This window comes from Lagopus leucura, unplaced genomic scaffold (genome assembly GCF_019238085.1).
Source record: "Lagopus leucura isolate 7727_CA_CO unplaced genomic scaffold, USGS_WTPT01 Super-Scaffold_100009, whole genome shotgun sequence".
Taxonomy (NCBI): Eukaryota; Metazoa; Chordata; class Aves; order Galliformes; family Phasianidae; genus Lagopus; species Lagopus leucura.
The window spans coordinates 18,935,651-18,955,737 of record NW_024962266.1 but is presented as its reverse complement, the minus strand read 5'-3'; the positions used below and the strand labels follow the sequence as shown (position 1 = coordinate 18,955,737).

At 45.2% G+C, this 20,087-nt stretch overlaps 1 protein-coding gene across 6 annotated transcripts in view; it reads right to left on the bottom strand.

Annotated features, from left to right (window-relative positions):
- SZT2 (SZT2 subunit of KICSTOR complex) overlaps positions 1 to 20,087 on the bottom strand; it is a 54,366-nt gene that overhangs the window by 33,536 nt on the left and 743 nt on the right. For all 6 annotated transcript variants that reach the window (XM_042873411.1, XM_042873412.1, XM_042873414.1 and 3 more), the window contains exons 4-19: positions 19,461 to 19,631; positions 18,118 to 18,249; positions 16,007 to 16,166; positions 15,461 to 15,567; positions 15,062 to 15,272; positions 13,723 to 13,893; positions 7,794 to 8,025; positions 6,973 to 7,102; positions 5,615 to 5,757; positions 4,796 to 4,948; positions 4,331 to 4,445; positions 2,342 to 2,547; positions 1,735 to 1,959; positions 1,289 to 1,367; positions 819 to 913; positions 386 to 554 (exon numbers count right to left, since the gene is read on the bottom strand). In XM_042873411.1, the coding sequence (XP_042729345.1) occupies positions 386 to 554; positions 819 to 913; positions 1,289 to 1,367; positions 1,735 to 1,959; positions 2,342 to 2,547; positions 4,331 to 4,445; positions 4,796 to 4,948; positions 5,615 to 5,757; positions 6,973 to 7,102; positions 7,794 to 8,025; positions 13,723 to 13,893; positions 15,062 to 15,272; positions 15,461 to 15,567; positions 16,007 to 16,166; positions 18,118 to 18,249; positions 19,461 to 19,631 (2,499 nt within the window). The remainder of the gene's footprint in view (positions 1 to 385; positions 555 to 818; positions 914 to 1,288; positions 1,368 to 1,734; positions 1,960 to 2,341; positions 2,548 to 4,330; positions 4,446 to 4,795; positions 4,949 to 5,614; positions 5,758 to 6,972; positions 7,103 to 7,793; positions 8,026 to 13,722; positions 13,894 to 15,061; positions 15,273 to 15,460; positions 15,568 to 16,006; positions 16,167 to 18,117; positions 18,250 to 19,460; positions 19,632 to 20,087) is intronic.

Here is a 20,087-nt window from a genome sequence, read left to right as displayed (position 1 = left end):
GTCCCATCTTTTTCACTCTTACTCATTGCTCTCTCCTTCTCCAGTCCTGTGCTAATCTCTTTTTGCCTTGTTCAGGTGGTGCAGTGGCAATGCTGCAAGCCTGCTCTGGCCTAGCTCACTCCCCTTTAATGGAACAGCTCTTAACAAAATAAGATGTATTCTTCCACATATCCCAGAGCAACACTGCATGCACTGCCTTGCAATCTAGGAGCCACTTCTGTTCAGCAGCCCAGTTCCTCTTTTGGAAATCTCAGCTTCCTCTGTTACTAGCATTCTCACTTCTTCTGGCTCCTAGTTAACTCATCCCATAGTACTGTGGTACACTTGCAACAAACTCGTCTCCCTCTAAAAAACGGCCCATGCCCTCACCTTTTTAGGGACTTACCGCTTTAGGTATTTTCTGGTAGGGCAAGCCATGGAGGTGCTTCCAGTTCTCAGCAGTACTGTGAACGTGGCCACTCTGTGGCTCTACCCAGCACTCAGTGACCAGATTCAGTTCTGTGTCCACCTCAATGGCCTCCACCTCTGTATCATTGTCATCATCTGTGGAGAAGCTGGAAGAAAGACAAAGTAAGTTCTATGAGATGGAACAGAGCCAAAAGCCTTCTGCAGGTCCTCTCTGAGCTATGAGAACAGTCGCACAAATTGCAGGTTTGCAGGCAAAGCCCCACCTAACTGGTGAGCTATCTGTGGCAGCTGGGTGTTTAGCTAGATTATAGGATGGCCTTTTTGCTCTCCACACTACCCACAAAGGTTGAAACTGAAGTCACGTCCCCCACTGCTGCCAGCCCTCCCCAGGAGCAGGGCCATGGCCTCACCTGTCCTTGGTGGAGGTAGAGTGTGGGGGGAAGAGGATGTACTGGACAACACAGGTGTGCTTCTCCCTGCTGCTGCTGCCACTTGAGCCATCAATCTGGAGGGGAGACACAGCATGAGCCTGGCCAGCAGCAAGAGCCCACACCTACCCAGTGCCCATCCCACAGCACAGCCCCATCCATCAGCTCCGCTTGTGGTGGTAGAGAGAGGGAACCTGCATCAGCCCCAAAATTCCGCCAGAATAACCTGTTCCTGCCAGCAAAGCAGGTCTCTAATTGGAGATAAAAAAGCAGGACCCAACATGCACACTGGTTTACTTCAGAGGAGGCTGTGTATAGGGAGACTTGCCACAAGGTTACACACTACAAGTGGGTGGGAAAATAATCACACCCACCTACCCACCACAGGAGGGTGAATCTACCTTGGAAGAAGCAACAAAGGATTGTTTCCTCAGTGTGTCCTCCAGGCTCACCTGTATGGGCAACTCCAGCACCATATTGATAATTCCATCCCCACTGGATGCAAAGTGGAAACCCTCTGACAGACGGACCCTGGCAACAGAGAGGTAGTAGACACAGAGCATTTCTCTATCTATACTGCAAGGCTTAAATACAAGAATTAACTGAACCCCTCACTCCGTTATATCTCTTACCAAGGCAGGGAATTGCATGTAGAGAATGAGGAGAGGTGCACCTTGCACAGAACAGCCTGAGTGAAGATCTACACACTCCAGGCATAAAAACATCACTTGCCCTTTTGTATGTGTTCCAGGACACTCCATTTCCTCAACTGCAGCTGAAGAACTGGGTGAAGCACTGGCATAAATAACTCTGGAAGCCATGAGTAAAACTCTCTGCCTCAGATCTGCATCCCTAGAACTAACCAGACAAAGCATCTCCATCCAGGCGTACAACTTACTCTGTGAGTGTGGAAAGGAGCTGGGCTACTGCTGTGATGGGCACAGCTGGTGCCAGCCCTGACTGGACGCTCCATATCCAACGTTGGTGATAAAAGTAGCGGGACAGTGAGGCCAGGGTGGATGAGGCAGTACGATTGGCCACCATGGTGAGCGGGCCAGACACTGGAGGATGTTCCAGGTTGAGAATGAAGGGAGCTCGATAGTCAGAAGGCAGCTTCTCATACCTAGAAGGTACAAGTGTGGCTTGCTGAGATGCTCTGCTCAGGACCAGAACTGCCTGGATTCACAGCATGCTCGCTGGGCCTGGGACAGAGCTTTCCAGAAGCAGAACACGTCTAGTTCAGCACAGCATTCCCTCAGACAGTGGTAACTCAACTTAATTTGCATCATCTTTGGTAAGACAACAAATTCGCCCACCCAGCAATGGCCCCCACTGGAAGTCACAATCCTCCAGACTACATCCACCATTCTTAGCCCTGTAGCCCAAACCATCCCAACCAAGCAGAGGCATCATAGTTTCTCACTCTGCCACAGACAAACCACCCACAAACCCTTCCCCCTCCCAGGAAACGCAATCACACTGCCAGCCTGGGTTCCCATCACTACCTGATGAGCAGCTTCTCCAATGGTTTGTGCAGCACGACAAGGCAGGGTCTGTCTGAGAGGGCTGACTGGACCCCAGCCACAGGTGGAGATTTGGAGGGAGAACTACTGCCCAACATTTTCCTCTTTGCTTTTGGAGTTGCCTCCTTGCTCTGGACCCTGTGAGGAAAGCGCAACTGCAGGATTCGGTCCCGTAACTCCTCCACAATCTGTCATGGCAAAAACAAGAGGTAAACATGATCATCTATGTCTGGAGACAGTCTGTTCAAGAAGCTCCCAGAGCAACTTTGAATATACAGATAAGGAGGACCAAGGCTCTTAGGTCCACAATTTAACAACTACACCAAATATTTTTAAAAGCACGAGAAAGGTCAAAACAACCTAAGGATGGTTTCAAGGCTGGAGAAATCACTTTCCTTATCTCTAAACAAATTAACTGCATGCCTGCTTCTCCACAAAAACAGTTTAAGTACCCACATTCATTTCTCCTCCCTTCCACAGCCTGTAATGTTAACTACTACACATAAGATTGGATAGACTGCTCCCACAGCTTATGGACTCCACCTCCATCACCTTCATGTGTCAAACTTCTATTGTACAAGGTTTCAAGAGTTAAAGCTACTTTTTAGGTTAGATTGTTTTTTCCAATATACTTTCAAGATGACTTCCTGATTACTTTACTTTTTTATCTTGTTTTTAGCAGCTCTGAATATTGTTCTACTCTTACATATTCCAGAATTACAGAACGGTTGAGGTTAGAAGGGACCTTCCCCCTTAAACAAGGTGGGCTACATTCTTCTGCCATCCTCCAACTGAGAAGCTAGTCAGCCCCCTGGTAGGCAAGAAAAAAAAAATTGGGCATTATACCATTTATTATTTGCAGCTCCTGCTGCAATGATCTGGAGCTTGCCCAGAGCTGCAGGGTATGGTGCCATGCCTGTCCCACACCTTCTTCGCAAGGCAGGTGTTAACTCATGCTTGCCAGGGGGAACTCCTTTGTGAAACCTGTCACTTACAATCAAAGCCCAAAGCTTGGATCTCCTCCTAATGACACAAAGGTGTTTGAGCACCAGAGCACTGTGTTATCTAGGACAGTCATCTCAGAAAGAGATGGCCCTACTGGTATGTCAGCTTTAGAGTGAGATCAATCAGAGGAGAAGCTCAATGAGACAAACCAAAACTTTCCATGAAGATGAAAGATCAAAATTTAATGATAGACCTCTTGTTTATAACAAAGTCTTCACACAGATTAATGGCACATTTCTCATACTTACTGCTCTACCTAGGAACACTTAGACTTGTCTCTGCCATTAAAGCTGGAGAAACAGTTTGCACAGTGACCTCACCTTCTGAATCTAACTGGGGCAGCCCCCTTACTTGTTCTAATAACAAATGAGTTATTAAATATATATATACACACACATATAAAATACTTGCATGTCTCTGAAGTATTTTTGGTGTGTTTTATTTTTTCCTCACTGGTCACACAGGGAACTGTTCGCATTTCATCTCTAACCCCTCCTTGTCCCATTATACAATGTACATACGCAACTCACCACCTACTGAAGCAGATAGCCTAGGGAACACATAGTACATCTATCTCACAGGTCTTTACAGATGAGTCAGACAAATATCTGCTGTTCTTGACAGACTGTATTGATTGGGTTTTGGTCACAAGGACAATCTAGATAATCTTTGAGTCATTTCAAGGCCCACAGTTCTATCGTGCATTTGGAAGAGCATTCATGTGACCAGCTATTCTATTGATATTCATGTTTTTGGGTTTAGATCTCTCATAGACAAGCTTTCATTCACAAAAAGCTTTGTCTAAAATGTCCCTTTCTGTTACAGTAAACTCACACCAATCTAAGCTTTAATATAATAGGTATTAGAGGATACTTGCCTACAGTGTTGCCTGTGATCTATCCACCACTTCCACATCCAGAACTATTTGCTTGGTTCTACCCCTGGAAGCAGCCAGCCAGCTCTCACCTTGTTCCTGGCCTGTGCAGGTGTGCCAATGGGGAAGCCCAGGCGAAGAACCATGCAGGGAGCTTTGGAGATGATCCGCACCACATAAAATGAGGAGGGAGTAGGATCCTCAGAGCTAGGGAGGACAGATTAAGACAGGGCTGAAATAACACAGGTGTTGTTCTGTCATGTCAGACCAAGCATAGGCCTGTTCCCCAGTGCTCAACAGCTCACATAAGATGGCAGCAACACATCTAAGTCCCAGCACGCAGAACCACCCTCAGCTTCCAGCTACCTTCCCTCTGCTCTGTGCCTTGAACACAGTGGAAGCAATTCAGAATACACAAGGTTTCATATCTGCTTATACGCTCTTATCCTCTCCCCCAGACATCTGCTCCCAGCCCACTGCAGCATACTGGTCTAACAGGATCTCTGGCCTGGCCACGTGCCCACTTTTCCTCACAGAATCACCTCACAGACACTCACCTATGCATCAGCTTGACATAAGAGTAGCCCTCCACCAGCACAAAGCTGCTCCAGTCCCGCAGCAGGGAGGTGAGAGCAGAATGAGAGATGCGGCACTGGATGGTGCTGTAGCGACCGTTGTTGCCTGGTGTGTGCAGGTGCTTGGGCACAGGCCTGCAGAATGTGGCAGACAGACATTTTAAAACCACAGTTGCTCATCTCCTCCCCAATGCTTTGTGACCCTTAGCTACATCCATTCCAACTCATCCTCCAACCAGCACATCAGCCTTCCTCCCGCACAACTGCTCATATCCAAATATGCCCTATGTCCATGCCTGTCAGTTAGAGCCACACACCCTGAGCCACAGGGACCCCATTCTAAAGCTCGCAGAGAGCACACCTGTATTATCTCTAATGCACTTCATGCAATATACAGCTATTGTTCCTGTAACTCTGCTACTAGAGCCACCCTTAGGAAATCTGTGCTTTTGGGGCAAGTGTTTTCCAGCAGCAAACAAAAGCCTGTAAGACAGCTTCAAATGGATAGTCCACATCTGCTGCACTCAGGAAATCCAAATTCAAGGACTTGAGAAATAACTTGTGCTCCTGAGAACAACCTCCCTCTTAACAAAAGCTGACTTCCCCACCGCAGTCCCTCTGCCCTTGGCCATCCATCAACTCCAGCTAGCAGAGTCCTCCCCACGGCCATAGGGGTCTGCAAAACAGCTGCAGCTCGACTGAACTGAAATACAGCTTCCGCAATGTCTGGAAAAACTGACACTGTACTTCCACTGGCTGGACTACAGAGTGCACCCAATTTCAGCCCTGCCAGTTACGTACGTGTCATGCTCCAGAAGGAGAACAATACGATGCATGTGCAGCCACCTCTGCCAGAAGTTGGCATCCATGGAAAGGATAGGCTTCCAGTAGGAGGCAAACTGGGAATGGCTCGAGTCAGATCCACTGTGCTGCAGGGATAGCACCTGAGAAAATGACAAGATGGACTGGTAAGAAGGCTATGCTCGGCAAGAAATTGTGTGCTTCTACCCAGAGAGCACAGGAATTTCTCTAGTGACTGAGCTGTTTACACCTAGAAGGCCACGCACATGCCTAGCTTTCAGTAACTGCCCCCCAGCATAACTGCATTCATACTGAAACAAGCAAACAACAATGCAAGGAAAAATAAATCAGGTCGCTGAAATGTCAAGTTAACTGGGAGTTTAACTACATAGCATCAAGTAATTTAACTACAGAAAAGATAGCATGTAATGGTATCTTCTCTGCTTGAGAGGAGAATATTTGGCTTGTGTCAGCAGAGCAATTAAACACCAAGATAACCCAAGTGAGAATGCACATGCAAATAGGATACCAGTAAACAAAGTACCAGCATTGGGCAACTCTGGCATGTTTATATGGTAACACTGTGATTCAACCAACTATACCAACACTGCTGGCACTGAAATAAAGCAGCAGTTAGCCACAAGATGGAACACTCCAAATATGCTGTGGGATGTATGTTCATACATAGAATGATGTACTGTGTAAACCAAAAGGAGTAAAGGGCTTAAGCAACAAAATTTTAAATTTAAATTAATTCTCTGCTAGTCATCATCTTCTGCCAAAGCCAAGGACACTGCTAACAAGAAGAAGGCAGTGTGTCAGCAATCCTGCACTGTGAGCTTCAGTGAGTTTGAATTTCACAGTGGAAACTGTTAGCTCATCTTCTGTTTAGTTTCTACTGTGTAGATGACAAATATGCCTCTTTCACATGAGTGCTCAGAGCAATGAGCCTGTTAAATAAAAGCCATTTAGCAGATCCTATCTTCCCCTGATGGTGCTGAGCCACAATACCAGGGCACAAGGCTGCAATCAGCAACTCATATATGAGGTATCCACTGAAAAATTGCAACAGAAGAACGTTAGCCTCCCCATCAGTCTCAAACTCACATCATTACAAGAGAAGGCTTTACAGCATGCGTAGGAGATTTTCTGCAAGGCTTCTTCTCACAGGGAAGAAGCATGGGATGGGACTGCACTGCACACAAACTCTGCTACTGACCAGGACAAAGAGAAAAGATGAAGACTGAGAGCTACAGAAAGTCTTGCTTGTTTATTAGGACTCAGCTTTGCCTGGTGCAATACAGAACAGGCAGGAAGGACACCTGTCCCATGCTAAGTAGGACAGAGAGGGGTCATACCGGAGTAGTTGAGCCTGGTGGGATATAGAAGAGGGGCACTCCATTCTTGGTGCTCTCAGGAATGGTGAAGTGCTCCGGTACTGTGTCAAAAGACTGCAGATGAACCAACATCTGATCTGTCTGGTTGATGCTGGAAGAGAAGAGGTGGTTAAACACCAGCCCATGTTTTCCCCTTCAATGCCCCAGTCACTCCATGCCTGCACACACAGCACTCCCTGGGTTTCTGGGAGCCCATGTGCATCAGCACAGCTTCCTACGGTCAGACTGGGATTCAACGCCTGTCAGCAAACGACAGGGAATTCAAGTGTAACAGTCTAATGCAAAGACACATGAACAAAGTTGGGAAAGAAGGGTAAGGAAAAGAATCTGCAGAGTAGTGGTGAGCAACAGTCATCCTGGACAGGGAACAATTATAACCCACAAGCCCCTGAAGGCTCGGAGACATGAAGTGCTTTCTTAGCACGATTGTGCAGCAGATACTGCATAGGAGCCTGCTGTACTACTAGCCTTCACAGCAAGGCAGTGCTGCAGGAACACATCACCTCCATGGGATGGCAGTCTGAGAGCTGAGGACTGGGACTCACAGGAAGCAATCAGTACCTTAATCATGAGGCAATCTCACAGACTAGGTCACAGACTAGTTTGAGTCATTTGCTTGGCCAGAAGGCAAGTTCATTGTCAGATGTACCTTTTCCTTGCAAGCACATTCTTTTCAGATCCTGAGCTGGGAAGGCTGCCTGCATAACCCACACCCCAGTACATCAAGGAAGTGACTTCTTAATTACATTGGACTCAGAACTGTTGGGGAAGGACCAGCTCACCTTTGCAAGGTGTTCCAGAAGCGCCGGATAACTGTTGTGCGGTACAGACTGGTGATGGGTTTCCTCATGGTGCAACTGATGTCATGCAAGATGTCATAGCTCCCCTCCATCGTCACCTCCACCCACGTGCTGCGCTTTGATGGGTCCAGAGGCCAAGGTGTCACAGCTAAATACTCTATCCTCATGTTATGCTTCCAAAGCAGCACCAGTTTCACCTCCAGCTGAGATCCACCTGCGTGAGAGCAAAGTAATCATTTCAAGTATTCTGCAAATATCTGAGCTATATCTCTAGCCAGGGACTCCCAGTTACACTGAGATTGTTTGATCGCTATGAGGAAGACAAAGCAATCTAACTGCCTGCTTGCTCTAATCATAGAACAGAGAATATCTTGAGTTGGAAGGGAGCCACAAGGATCACAGTGTCCAACTCCAGCTGAAGCTATTCTCCCTTCCCTCCAACAGAGGGAAGCTTTGCTAGCACTGAGCACTTGGTGAACAGTCCTTTAAATGTAAACATACAATCCAAATTAGAGAAAGCAACTGAAACTTGGGGAAGGTGCTGACACTTGCAACGGTTTACCATCTTTGCAGCCTCAGCTTTGCTTCCAGGACTTTCTGCTTTGCACAGATGAGCAAGGACTTAAAGCAACAAAGTTTTCTTGTGAGCTGTTTGCAGAGTTAATCTATCCCACTATAGAAACATGGACATTTTGTTGGACGCAATAGAGCTTGATCAAGAAGAACCTGGAAGGTGAGGCCGAATTCCTGAACTAAACTGTATGTTCTTCCTGCACGGAGTCTACTTCATACAATTTAGAACATCAAGCATCAAAACTTTCTCACCATGTTTAATCCCTTCCACTCAGCTCCTCTCAAAACTAAGAAGCTAAGACTGAATATTCACTGGTTCTTCAAACTGCAGTTTTCTCTCTATGGGCTGGCCATTGCATCTCTAGCACAAGTAATTCAAACACCTGACAGCAAGCCTCACTGAACAAGAGGAGCAGAAAACTATCAGTGCACTGCTGACCATGCATATTTATTTGTACCAAAACAGCTCAGTGAAACACATTACTTTCTCTAACAGCACCACGCTGCTGCTTCAACTGCTCAACCACTTGTTTGATGTCCAGCTTGTCCTACAGTTCGCCAGACTTGCAGCATTTGTGAGACAGGTGACTAGATCTGCTGGAAAGCATACAAACAAAGTCATCAGTCTGGATCCTATGCTTCCTGCAGAGCTCCATTTGTTACTGCCATTTGTACATTAGGCCACCCCTTTCAGAGGCTGATTACACTCCATTGTAAAGCAGTCTCACTTTTTGCCCCTACAACCCTCACTACGAGGCTACCTTAGAGAATCTGCCACCCATTGACTTCCAGAAGAAAATTTCAGGAGTACATGCCCAGTTCATGCTTAGCTGTTCTTTTTCTGAAATGAATTTTATTCTCAGAAGCTTAATTTCCAGGAAAATCAATAGGGAGTGTGCACTAGGGAGAAAAATCTTTATCTGGTTTCAGCTTTGACTGTGAAGGTTAAATCAAACCATAGTCATTGGCCTGTAACAGGCTATCCATTCCTCTTAACAGCCTCAGACCTTTCTGTGCTGCAAGGAGTCATCTTCTTGGGAAAAAAAAAATTATAATCAAGGATGCTTAGTATATTCCATCTGTATTCCACTGCGACCTTTGCAGGGCCTCATATTTTTCACAAGTTCTTTGCATTTGCCAGGGTTCTACCAAGTGTTGTTTACACATGAAGATTGCTTAGCTTGTCAAATAGACTAAAGAAGAATTGATAAATGGGTGTCCTTCCATTTCACACTGCCAAACTGCCACTCATTCCTATTGCTGTAGTCATCATCCATTGCTTTCTGCACAACATTTTGGTTCTCATAACAAAGCCTTCCTACTTCATCAACAGCAAACATGATAAGTAAATTCCTATTTTTTTTTTTTTTTTTTTTGCCTAGGTCATTAATGAAAAATATTTCCTACTTCCAGCTGTGTTTCCATTAGTCTCCTCGGCTTCGTTCATATCATCCAACACAAGCAAAGCTGAAAACACAGGCAAAACACTTGCTTAGTTTGAAGTTGTATGGGAACTGCTGAGTCACGGCCTGAACCTCTGATTGATCACCTGAGGTGAGCCATGAGTCAGCCAGAGGAGCACAGCTGAAGGCAATTCACCTGTGCTGCCGGAAGGGGTGGAGCCAGGCTGCACCTCTCCTGGACCTATTTAAGAGCTGGCTACCAGAGGGGAAGGATCTCTTCTGGAGATCCCCTCTTCTGGTATCTTCTGGTGAGCTCAACCCAAGGGTAAGCTCTTCCACTTATTCTCTCTTGTGATCCTTGTTTGCTTTACCTTACTCTCTTGATTATATTGCAATTATAACATCTTGATATCTATTGATTATACTCAATTATTTTGTGATTATAACATCTTGGTTATACAGAAGTCATACACCAATGAATCTTTAACCTGTTCTTATTACTAAGCAATCTATTCCTGGTTCTTGACTTTATAGCTAACAAAGGAGTTTCTTGCTTTGATCTCCTTCATAAAGTCTACAATGCTATAAAGGGACAATAATAGCAGGGTGGCAAAGTCTTTGGCTACACCAAATGAGAATGAGCCCAAATGCAGCAGCCATTGATACGGAAATGAAGAAAAAGAGCTACTCATCTTTGGAAGGCCTCAGGTAGGCAGAGATGTCCAGGAAGAGATGCCCTCACCTCCACTGATAACCCTAAAATGAGGTCTGAGAAGGGGTCAATCCTGGCTTGACCCCTTCCAGACACTCAGGTGCACAGCATCTCCTGGGTTGGCCCTGCCTTCCCACCAGGTGCTCTATCACTGGTTCAGGCTGTGACTTAGCATTTCCACTACCAAGTCTAGCTCTGGTTTTTAAAAAACTCACATTGCCTTCTCCCTAGCCAGCCTGTGCTCAGCCATTTTTGGACTGGTTTCAGAGAAGATAACTTTTCAAAAAAAGTCCTCTAAGCACTCCTATCCTGAGCACACAGCAAAACCACACAGACAGTGAATCACTGTTTTTTGTTGTTACAGACAGCAATCCTCTGACGCCGTCCCAAAAAGAAACAGGAGAGGAGCTGAGCTCCATCACACCCCACAGCCTTCTGACGGAGCTCCTCTGCCTTTCATGACTCTCAGTCCTTCCCCTTTCACAAGGGCTTCTGTATTCCCAACTAACTATAGCAACTTTTTAAACACCTAAATATCTGAAATCAAACAGTGAGGGTAACCAGAGCACTTATAAATACCACAAACAACCTCTCCGGGCACCTCTGAGCACAAAGCTATTTATTCTGTTCTGCCTTTGGCAAAGTGAAGCAGAAAAGTGACAGTGTCAAAGTCCACAACTGCACTCTTTCCTCTTGCTTCACAGCCAGTTGGCTCCTTAGCAGCTTCTAGTTGGCAAGCACTAGCAAAAGCTTTTGGCAATCCAGGTTAATTAACTGTTCTTTGTTACACGCTTCTCTGCAGAAAGGCCCAGAGAGCTCTGATAAGCCAAGCATGCTTTTCTTTTGCAGAGGCAGATCTGGATGTCTGAACATCTTGATCTTTTACAAAGTCTACTTTAAGCTGTTAGTTCAATAATTTTTCTGATCACAGTCAGCCAATCCCCAGGGCATTTAGTATTTCCAAATTATAAGTAACACTATCTGCTACTACACTGAAGGCTGACACAGAAATACATACTGTATTTTTGATAGCTCAAACATTTCATTTTGATTTCCTCCTAAAAACAACAAAAACAAAAATAACATTGTGGAAACACACAAACTATTTTTGGCTGAGGAAGCCCTTGAGCTGCGAACAGATTCCAAGCACTCAAAGGGAAGACAAAAGAAAGGAGAAAAGGGATGTTAAGGATGCTTACCCCGCTTTTATTCCTCCCCATGCACCTGCCCTTAACTATTCAATTCTGTAGGAAACAACAACTCAGTACAGCTGCTCCTCTGCTCTTCTAAAGACAACCAGCCAACTCACATCCAGCAGCTAACAGAAGGCAGGCAGATACCTCAGGAAAAGTGCATGAAGCATGCTAACCACGCGCTGATACTTCTAACACGTTTCCAGAACCCAGAAACTTCTCCTTTACAGTAACCTGAGCCAGAGGTTGTAGCTCATCCTTACGCAGAAAGGTCCAACATGAATTTGGCTGACCGCTTTCTGAACTATTCACACTTGCTGCCTCTTCCAGCACTTCTCTACAGAACTTCACCATCATCAAGAGCACTTCACCACTGTTGCCAGATAACAGGAAGGTTGTTTCTCCAGTGTCCTCCAAACTTTAAGTGAAGTGGTTCATAAATTACAACAGACATAATAGTGAGCACAGCTTGGACAGGAATTGACTTGTCAGATATTTCAAGGACATCCTTAGAAAAGGAGAGCACAATGGACCTAATCTATCTGGCCTTACTGAAAGCACCTCCTGCCATGCCTGGCAGATTAGTGAATACAGTCTGCAGATGCTACCAGAAGAGCTGTCTGAGCAAGAGACCTCAGTAGAATCTTAATATTAATAGAAAACTCCCCAAGCAAGAAATTGGAGTATTCCCTGAAGACCAACTGCAGAAATTACCTTGTGTAATCTAATTGCCAGTAATCTTCACCAAAACAAACAAACAACAACCAAACCAACATCCCCCAGAACTGGTTTAGATTCATTCTGCTTGTTAAAAAAACAAAACAAAACAAAAACAAGCCAGAAGAATTGCAATTTCCAGTCATCACATAGAGAACCGACTGCTTTGCCTGGAGCAATAGACTAATAGAAATTAGATTAATAGAAATTAATAGAGATTAATTGAAAAGTACTATTGTCTGAAGAGCATTTAAGGACTACTGAAAAGCAAGCAAACAAAAACAACAGCCATAAAACGTAAAACTCAACAACTGAAAGCAAAGGTGCATAAAAGGCACAGGCATTTCTAAGCTAACAACTTAATGCCTCCACGTGATTCCCTATCAGATTGGGTACTTTACTTCAGAAGCAGAGAAGTATTAGCACTACTGAACAACGCACTGACAAAAACCACATTTACAATGCTCTTATCAACTGTTTCAAAGAAATAGCAAACTGGAAAAAAAAACCTGCTGTTAAGATAAATAAACTGAGTAGAAAGCCTGCCCTTGCAAAAAGAGCCAGAACACTGGTCTACTTAACCTGCCAAAAGGACGGTTATAAGGAGAAAGGCATTATTTATAAATAAATACAACGCTGGAGGAGGATAAACTTAATTAAGGATAATAAAATCACACAGCTCTAATTTGGTCTGAGCAAGTTTAGAAAGAAAGCTTGAGAAAGAACTGTGAAGCTCTAGGACAGTCTTCCAAGCACAGCATGGAATCAACTTGCATGATCTTAAGACAGACCACAACAAAGTCATAGGAAATATAGCATGGCATGTTTGGAATTTTCAATTTGTGTCACAGACTTTGATTTTCTGATATAAAGAGGATAATGAAGACATTGGATCACCCCATGCTATGTATGTTTACACCGTGTTTAATAACCCCATTCTTCAGAGCTTCTGAGGTCATTGTGAAGGTCAAAAATATTTTCTTCCCTTGCTTGCAATTCGTAACTTATATTTAGATTTTTCTTATCTCCCCTTCAGTTAAGGCACTAGCCACAGCCAGAGAAGGAAAGTTAGGTAGAGTTTACTGGCATACTTAGGATACTCTCAAGCCCCTTGCAGTCCCCTAGTCAGTGGCTAATTCTCAAGGTGCCATCTAGCAGACTAGACGAGAAAACAGGACCACTGGGTGCTTTTGAGCTCTTCTGGTATTACTGATCACAGTTCTGAGTTATCCGGCATTTCCACCAAACATCTTTGGTTCCAGCCGTTTCCCTCTCTAGAAAACTGTAGTTCAGAGGGTTTAAATCTTTGTCACCTTTCGTGATGTTGACCTCACGGATGCTGTAGCCCTCACGCAGGCGGACTGAGACAATGCTCACGAGGTCAGCATGCACCTCCTTCTCAGTGTGCTTCTTCCTCCGCATCGCCAGAGCAGGGTTGCTGCTCGCAGACACCAGGTGCTCATTGAACAGTCTGTGCTGTGATACTGCAAAAAACAGACACAGGGTTTTGAGCAATCAGTTCCCCTACTCTTTATCCTAAAGCTCTCCCAAAGGGCTGTACAGAAACTGCTTGAAATACCCACAAGCCTGAAGAACAGTACTTCTTCAGGCACCACTTACGCCCACTCCAGGTTCTGCAACACAGCATGGCCAAGAGGTCTGGGAGAGAGGCAGGGTGGAGTGCAGCTCAGACTCCTTTGGGACAGACTTTGTAACAAGGCACGCAACAGAGCAGCATGTTTAGCCTGGACAGACAGGAACTGCACTGCTGTTGCAATAGTTACTCAGGAAACTTTTGGGCTTTACCCCTTTCCCTGGAAGACCTTGAGCTTTCAGGTACTTTCTAAAAGGTATCTGGATGTGGATGCCTTAAGTTTAAACCACTCACATCTGTTCTTTTCAAGAGTCAACATTTCAAAGTCCCAGGCCAGCTCTCTTCAAAGTTTTCACAGTAAGCAGTTTCTGCTGGCAAGTTACAGACAGCACAGATGGCACCAGCATCACAGTCAGGCATGAATGGGTGCTTCAGTGTTTGATCAGTAACTAATCTCTCTTGGCATATTTTCAGGCACTAACATATACAGTGTAAGAAAAAGAGAGACATTTGGGGTGGTACTCAGGGGCCCCATTTTTCAAGCCAAACTGCCATCTGCAAGGCTGATGAGGACAAGCCTGCCAGGATGTCTCCATCTGTGAGCTAGTCAGTGTGGAGAAAAACCTGGAAGAGGGTTTCTCACCCACTCCAAGTTCCCAGTTTACTGAACGAAGTCCAAAGAAAGGAGAATGGTGCAAAATGGGACATTAGTTATCCCCAGTCCACCTAATTCCTAGAACAAGGAGGGCAGTCACAGATTCATCTGCATGGCCCAATAGTGCCCAGACCCTACAGGAAGCAGAGTTTGATGAGGGCCAAGATAACGAGCATCCTCAGAGCCCTCTGTCTCACACAGGCACAAGCAGGCAACACTGCTTGTATGAGAAAGCAGCACTCTTGCCAAATCACACAAATCACTGACTTTTATTTGTCCCCACAATACTCACAATGGCCCAGAGGGGCCAAGGGAAATATCAGCATAACCAAGCTTGGGGAGTCACCCCAACGACTGGTGCTGCAAGACATTCATCTGCTGGAAGGACATGCACACTCCTCACCACAGTAGTATTCTGGATTCAGGGACTCCCCAGTACGCAGAAAGGAGTACAGCAGAAAAGCCTTGTGATATACATTCAGATCCAGGCTCAGGGGATCCAGTTCAGGGCATGTGGAGAGGTAAGCACCAAAAGTGGCCATGGCAATGAATTTCATCAGTTCCACATTGGGAACGTGGCCAAAGCTGCAATCGTATGAGTAGACACCGCCCACCTAAGGGATGGATAAAGAAGAGACCTGAGGAAGTACAGCACTGCTGAGGACAGGGGAGAGGACCAGTGAATGATTCAGACAGAGAAGTCCTCTCTTCCCCTCGAGAGGTGAACACACCTCACAGAAACTCATATTCAGCTCTCTGGCAGGCAAGCATCCTGCGCGTCCCCTGCTAACAGCATATGTACCTGGACAAAGGAGCAGGCCACAGTGCCACTGCGGAGTTGGTTGAGTAAAGTCTCACACACGGCTACATCAGGAACACTAGTCACACCATCCGTAATTATTATTATACCTGCAGAGAAAGCAGTATCTTAGAGCATCTTCCATCTCAAACAGCTATCACTCCCCTGGTACATGCAGCAGGAATAAATTTTAAGTAGGGCAGAAGTAGAAATCAAAATCTTAGGACTGTCTTAGTACAAAAAGCCTTGGGACTGACACCAAGAGCTTCCAAGGTGTTCTGGGGCTGGCAAGCTTCCTGAGCAGGTATAGTGAAGCACTCAAACTGGGCTGGTTCTGCACACTCAGTTATTCCAAGCAACAGTCACAGTCGTACTTCCTCCCAAACTCCCTAATGCAGAGGCATGATACGAGAGCAGTATTGTCCTCCTCCCCATTCCCACCAGTGGCTCACAGAAGGGTCCACGTGCTGGCCTTCACAAGATTCATGAGCCAATGACAGCAGGAGAACATCCCTCCACAAACAGCTAGGCAAACTGAATGAAACCAACCTGCACTGGAGTTTGAGGGTAGTAGCTGCAGTGCCAAGATCCCCTGTCGAACCATGCTGACAAGGCCAACATCAGCAGTGACAACAGACACGCTGGGCTTCCTCCCAGAAGGCTCCTGCACATCACCAGAGCTCTCTTGGCTCAGGGGTGATAAATCCACCTGGGAAAGGAAGAAATGAAAACAACAAAAAACCACCAATATCATAATGCCCCACTCTCCCAAACGCCTTCAGTTTAGCAATTCCCACAGTACCACAGCCTTGGAGCACTTCAACAGACTCCACTTTTAGCTTTAGTTTTCAAATTGTAATCACATGGTCCCCTTATAGCAGTTAGGCAAGGGTGCTTGGGATGGAAGAGGAGAATGTGCTCAGAGCTTTATTACATATGTTCATTTCTAACAGGAAAGATGAGAAACGTCAGCGTCGCTCAAGTTTCTTTGCGGAGCACAGCAGCTCTCAGCTCAAGATGCTGAATGTCTCTCACCTTCCTTGTCATCTGAAAGAAGCTGCAGCTTCTCAGCATTTACTCAAGCTCAGAAATGCAGAAGACACTGAGACAACTATAGCTCATCTACAAAGCACAGCAGCAGAGGGGGGTAAGGAGCTTTGTAAAGACAAAGTCCAGTGCCTACATGCTTAACTCTGTTCAGACAGCGCTAGTTATGCAGTGCTGCCATAAGCAAACGCAGGTAAGCTTCTGTGAAAAACACTCCCCAGGCAAAGCCTGGAATTTGTATAATTACAGCTCTGAGGAACCTACTATGTACACAGTCTCCTCATCTCCAGAAGGTTCTGGCAGTTCAACCCTATAATAAACTATTGCTTCATTTTTACTGCTAATGCAGAGAATGGACGAGACCCTCCCCAGCAAAGCTACACAGATGACTGAAGCTGGGAGAAGTTAGAACAAGTGAAACTTTTGTTCTGCACAAATGGGAGCAGTCTGTCACTGAAAGTTAAAAAAAAAATGTGACTATCCATCACTTTAATTTGCTAGCTGCCCTCAATTCAGCCACTTGTTGACAACAATCTAGCCAATGCAATTTCAAAAGTGAAAACAAAAAAAGTTTCAGTTGCTGCCCTTCCCCTGGGGCCTCCCACCTCCACCACACAGCCCATGGCAGGACCTGCCAGTTTCTCTGGCCTGCAAAGGCGTCCCTTACCTCCATTTGCATGGAAGAAGTTAGAGGGCAGTTGACTATGAGAGAAAAACTGCAGCGCATAGGAATGCATACAAAGCACTGCAAAAACACCAGCTGCACACACAGGAAAGCTGTGCTTCCTGTAGTCCTCCTCCTGTTGCAGCACTGATGGTCTCAGCATTCAGAGACAAACATTTCAGCTCAAGTGTGAGATGTTGAGCAGTTCAGATACACAACTGCAAGAGGTCACCAGTAGCCTCTTATTCACTTGGCTGAGATTTTTTCTTTTCTTTTTTTTGGTCTTGTTTTGCCAAATATTAAAAAATAATTTTAAAATAAGGACTAAATAATCATAACCAGGCCAACACTGCCTTTGACTGCAGAAAAAGTCCTCATAGATATGATTCTGACTCTAGATCAGCATGGCAGTACTGCAACATAACCTTCACATTCCTTGCTTCCAAGATCAGGGAGATGATCTTGATGAGAAATCCACAGACACTCTGAATCCCTAGAAAATTTCATTTTTACTTTCCTCCAATGCTATTTCCATAGCACTGTCATTAAGTTGCTGCCACCTATGTCTTAGAAACTGCTCCAGTATACTTAGTTTCATGGTTTGTTTTCCTGGTAACAAAGAAGTGTTTTCACTCAAGAGTGCATCCTACAGCCTGTTCAATGATATCAAAGTCAACAGGCTGCTTTGCCACACTTTATTTAAGCACTTCATTGTTATCATTGGAAAAGGTAACTGTTTTCATTAGTCCTTCCCTTAAACATTTACTGGTTCTGCTTTTCTCAGATTCACTTCTCGTTATTAGACCCCACAAAGTTCTCTTACAAACTCCTTAGCTGTTCCTTCTTCAGACTTACAGCAGTGTTCCTCTATTTGCCACTCCACCCACAGGGCTTCACAGTACAGATCTTTATTTAGCCAAGAAACCCCATCCACCTCTGACCTCCTCACCTGTGGTTTGGGTTCATACTGTTGCTGGAGCATCTCTGCCACTTTGTTTTCAAAGGCACACAGCTGTGTGTAAACTTGGTGCAGAAAGGCTTCTCTCTTTGTCTCATCCAGCTGACAGCCCTGGAATAGCACCTGGCCCAAGGACACACACATCAGCCAAAGAGTTTTATGGTATCAATCCCTATAACACAGTTCAGAAATGTTCCTTACAAAGTAGAGCGTAGGCCCCTTGTCACTATTCCTGTCTGGGGCCAACTGCCTGTATGCAACAGAATTCCATGGCATCTGCAGTGCACTTTGTGCAGATGCTCACAGCTCTGGGAGATTTTGCTCTTAAGTGAAAAATTTCTACTCTTTTGCCTTCTTCTAAAAAAAAATTAACACGGGATCCTTATTAGAAGGCATTAACTCTGGCCTGACATTTCTAAAAAAGATCTGTTTCTTCTAACTCACCTACTGAATGATCCATTTCTCTTCTAGAAAGAGGCTGGACAGTGGAGTAATATGTTGAAATTAAGGAAGGAGGAGTTAGAAAGGAGTTAGACTGGACATTACAAAAGAGGCTGAGTGATACGACAGGGGGAGCTTGCCTCCACAGAAGTTACCCATGCTGGCTGGCACAAAGATGCCATTTATGGCACCATGGTACAGGCAATTTCTGCCAAAACCAGGTATCACAGAACAAGGAGGCAAAGAGGATACAACACCAGAAAAGTGAATATGACATGAAAACACTGTAAGATGGAAGGGAACAACACAATAACAAACTTCAAAAACCTCACAGGCATGATAGGCCAAACTTCAGTGTATTGAGAAGACCTGCTCTAGCTCAAGTACATGAGAGACTACTGGGGGGTTGCCCTCTCCACTAGGGGAAGCACATTTCTATCAATGCAAAAAAAGAACTAAGTTTGTACAAAGAGGAAATTGTCACTGAATAAACCACTGCTACACAGTTGAAGCAGGCAGACAAGCTTTTGGACACCTTTTCCTGAATGTTTCAAATTACAACAGGCCAAAATGAATTAGTCAGTAGAAATTAAAATAAAACAAACAGAGCAACACCAACAAAAACACACAGTAGTCATGAGGGCAAAGATTCCCTGTGCTCTGAGAAGGGCCCTGCTCTCCTACGAGAAACCTCTGCTTCCTCTCAGAAAAAAGAAGTTGATCACCTACGCTTCTCTGTCGCAGCAGGCTGCACATTTTAAATAAGCAAGATTGCAACACCCTGCTTACCAGAGCCCAGCTAACAGATATCCCTACTTTCCTCTGGACTGACAGAAAACCAATGCAGCAAGCTGCTGAGGCAATGAGATGCCAAGGGCAAGGCCAAGTTTTACCTGGTGGGATTGCAGACCAATGATGGAGGAGTACGCCTGGATGGTGACAAAGATCTCAGGCTGATAAATAATGTCTGAACCAGGGATTCGGAAAGGTCTTAACAATCCCACTAAGCATCGGGAAAGAGCATGAAACACTTCATCAAAAATGATCTCCCCTGTTGAGTCATCCTACAGAAACAGAAGAGAATTACAGAATCATTAAGGCTGAAAAAGACTGCTAAGATTACTTAGTCCAACTGCCAATCCATCCCCACTATGCCCACCAACTATATTCCTCAGTGCCACATCTCCATGGCTTTTGAACCCCTCCTCAATTCTTCTGACCACACTACTTCTGATACAAGCCAGGTTGCCTTCTTGGCCACCCAGATACACTGCTGGCCACGTTCAGCCAGCCATCAGCTAACACATCTAGATCCTTTCTCTCTATGAAGCTCTCAGCCACAGCGCCCCAAGCCTTGCACGAGGTAAACAAAACAGCTTTTACATCTTCTAGAATCTGCAGTCTCATCACATACACCACACAGAGAAAAGTACAAGCCTCCTTCTGCAACAGCAGCTGCATCAGAATGAACCCTGCAAACAAAGGCCACACATTCTGCAAGGAAACAGGATCCATTGCAA